Genomic DNA, 3,392 nt, shown 5'->3' on the forward strand with positions numbered 1-3,392 from the left:
CCCTGGCACTGCGGCCCATTGTGCTTTCTGGGCTGGCACTGCAACCCCCAGTCCAGGTAGCACTGCACTCTGTACCCCTGCCTGGCTACGCAGAGCCCCCTGCCCAGTCGGCCCGGTGCCCCAGAGCCCATTGTCCCACCAGCCCTGCACCCTATAGCTCTGTGCCCGGGGGGCTGCACCCCCAACAGCTGGTGCTGCACCCCCAAGAGCTGCTCTTGCCCCTCCAATATCTGTCCCTGCACCCCGGGCTGTCGTGCACAAGTCCCCAAGCCCTGCCCCGTCCCATCCCTGCAGCGCTGCCATGCAGCCCCATCCCTCACACACCCTGCACCGCTGCCATGCAGCCCCATCCCTCACACACCCTGCACCGCTGCCATGCAGCCCCATCCCTCACACACCCTGCAGCGCTGCCATGCAGCCCCATCCCTCACACACCCTGCAGCGCTGCCATGCAGCCCCATCCCTCACACACCCTGCACCGCTGCCATGCAGCCCCATCCCTCACACACCCTGCAGCGCTGCCATGCAGCCCCATCCCTCACACACCCTGCACCGCTGCCATGCAGCCCCATCCCTCACACACCCTGCACCGCTGCCATGCAGCCCCATCCCTCACACACCCTGCACCGCTGCCATGCAGCCCCGTCCCACACCCCGCCTGTTCACACGAAGGCCCTGAGGCTGCGCCTGCCCTCGGGCACCCCAGAAGCTCCTCCCGGGTGAAGCGGGGCTGCGCCGGGCCTGGTCGGGCTTCGCCTGGGCGTGAAGGGAGCCTGGGAGCAGGAGGGGCCAGGCGAGGCGCAGGAATGCGAGTGGGAGAGCGGCCGGGCAAGTAGCGACAGCTCCTGCGAGTGCGGATCCCACACGCGGCTCGGGCAGGGAGCAGAGCCCGGCACGGGGCCGGAATGGGGCTCCCCGAGCCTCAGCCCCTCTGAGAGCCGCAGCGGGAGCGGCGAGGCCCGGGGGCAGCACGGCCACCGCGGGTCCCGGCCCCGGGAGCTCGGCTGGAATTGCCCCGGCGGGTAATGCTCGGCTGGGCCGGCGCAGGGTGCTGAGGACCCCGGGGCCGAGCAGCCGCGATGACCCCCGAGAAGGTGCTGAGGGAGGGGGTGCTGGAGAAGCGGAGTGGAGGGCTGCTGCAGCTCTGGAAGAAGAAGCGGTGCCTGCTGACGGAGAAGGGGCTGCAGCTCTTCGAGCCCAAGGGCTCGCGGCGCAAGGAGCTGAGCTTCGCCCGCATGAAGGCCGTGGAGTGCGTGGAGTGGAAGGAGCGGCACATTTACTTCACGGTGGTGATGGACGACAGCCTCGAGATCGATTTCCGCTGCGCCCAGGAGGACCCGGGCTGGAACGCCGAGATCACCATGGGGCTGGTGCGCTTCAAGAACCAGCAGGCGATGCAGGAGGTGCGCGCCCGGCACAGCTGCCGAGCAGGTACCGCAGCCACCGCGGCCCAGGGAGCGGGACCCAGCCCAGCATGAGGTCCCTGGCCGCAGGTTCCCATCCCTGAGGTTTGGGGAGTCACAGAGGGGGTCCCGTGGAGCGGGATGGGTCTGCAGGTTGATGTTCCCATGTCCCCGTGCACTGGCTGGGACGCCCCCGTGGGTTTGGCCTCCTCGTATCCCTGGACAGGGATTTCTAACATCCTCCTTCTGTCTGGGGTGGCCTGAGGGATACAGAGCCCTTTGCTATCCTGCACGTGGGATGGGGTGGGGATGGTGTCTGGCCCCACTCCCCAGTCCCCTCAGGATGCCCCATGTCCCAGCGCTGGCCCAGTGGGTGACAGGAGCCTTCTCTCGGCAGCGATGCAGCTGGACACAGCCCCGGTGGGACAGCCCCGGGAATCGCAGCTTCCCAGGAGTCGCATGGAGATGGCGCTCGGCTCGGCAGGCGCTGGGGAGAACGGGATCCCTGCGGGCAAGTGAGGTCACCGCTGTGCAGCCCGGGGACGAGGACAGTGGCCCCGGGGAAGCCGGTGCTGGCACTGGCTCCCCCCTTGCCGGGGCAGGACAGAGGCACCGCAAGAGCTGGGCTGGCACAGCCACCTCCCCTTGGCACAGCAGGACACAGGACACAGACAGGGCCACCACCTGGCACTTCAGACAAGGCAGGAGGTGACATCCCTGCCTGGGGCCCCACCACCCTTCATTCAGCTAACGTGTGCAGGACCTTGGTGCACTGCTGGGGACCCCAGGCCTCTCCTGCAGGACAGGGGATGGATGAGGCTGTGCCTGAAGGATCTGTGCCACAGAGAGCTCTGCCTGTGTGACAGTGACACTGGGACAGATGGATGTGGCTGGGTCCCAATTTTAAAAAGGGGCTGGAAAGCTGCTGCTGCAGCAGGGACCCCTCAGCAGGGCACTGAAACGATGCTGTGGTGACACAGCCGTGCTGCTGGACATTGTCTCACCCTGGGATGTCCTTGGGCTGAGGGGAATGCTGGGGACCCCAATTCCCTGTATCAAAAGTGTCCCTTAACAGGACTTTCAGCTTCTTACCCTGGTGTTGCTTTGATTTGTGGGACCCACAGGGCATGGGAGAGCACAAATCCTGCATAGAGCTTTGCAGTCATGACTCCTAAACCATCATCCCCCAGTCGGGCTCCAACGCCCCCCGGCAGCGCCCCGAGGCTCTCTCCAAAGCCCCCCAGCGGCATCCCGAGGCTCCCCGATCACCAGTCCCGCTGCGCCCGTGTCCCCAGGGATTCCCACGGTGGTTTGTGCGCCGGTGACGCGGGAGCAGCGCTGTGGCTCCGCAGCAGGGAGGGATGGCCCTGCCCCGACAGGCAGCGCAGACAGCAGCGCCTGGAGCCAGCAGCGCTCCGCAAGCCGGAGCCTGAGCCCAGCCCGGGGCCGGAGGCGCTGCGGATCCTGCCGGAGATTTCCCGGCCGCGTGGGAACCACGGAGCGCGGTGTCCTTATTGCCCGGGCCAGGCAGCCTGCACCCAGCCTGAACACAGCCTGCACCCAACCTGAACACAGCCTGCACCCACCTGTACCCAGCCTGCACCCTCCTGCACCCCAGCCTGAACCCAGTCTGCACCCTCCTGAACCCAGCCTGAACCCCAGCCTGAACCCCAGCCCGCACCCAGCCTGCACCCACCTGTACCCAACCTGCACCCACCTGTACCCAACCTGCACCCACCTGTACCCAGCCTGCACCCAGCCTGCACCCATCCTGAACCCAGCCTGCACCCAACCTGAACACAGCCTGCACCCAGCCTGCACCCACCTGTACCCACCTGCACCCCAGCCTGAACCCAGCCTGCACCCACCTGCACCCAGCCTGAACCCAGCCTGCACCCAACCTGAACACAGCCTGCACCCAGCCTGCACCCACCTGTACCCACCTGCACCCACCTGTACCCAGCCTGCACCCACCTGCACCCAGCCTGA

At 67.2% G+C, this 3,392-nt stretch overlaps 1 protein-coding gene across 1 annotated transcript; it reads left to right on the plus strand.

The window, feature by feature from the left end:
- The first annotated feature begins 508 nt into the window (after window positions 1-508).
- On the plus strand, window positions 509-2,494 carry PHLDA3 (pleckstrin homology like domain family A member 3). The gene is made up of 2 exons (XM_054648878.2): window positions 509-1,431; window positions 1,801-2,494. Exons 1-2 carry the CDS (start codon window positions 1,080-1,082, stop codon window positions 1,920-1,922), a joined length of 474 nt encoding a protein of 157 aa, XP_054504853.1. The 5' UTR covers window positions 509-1,079; the 3' UTR covers window positions 1,923-2,494.
- The last annotated feature ends 898 nt before the right edge of the window (window positions 2,495-3,392 follow it).

Source organism: Agelaius phoeniceus, chromosome 25, assembly GCF_051311805.1.
Source record: "Agelaius phoeniceus isolate bAgePho1 chromosome 25, bAgePho1.hap1, whole genome shotgun sequence".
NCBI lineage: Eukaryota > Metazoa > Chordata > Aves > Passeriformes > Icteridae > Agelaius > Agelaius phoeniceus.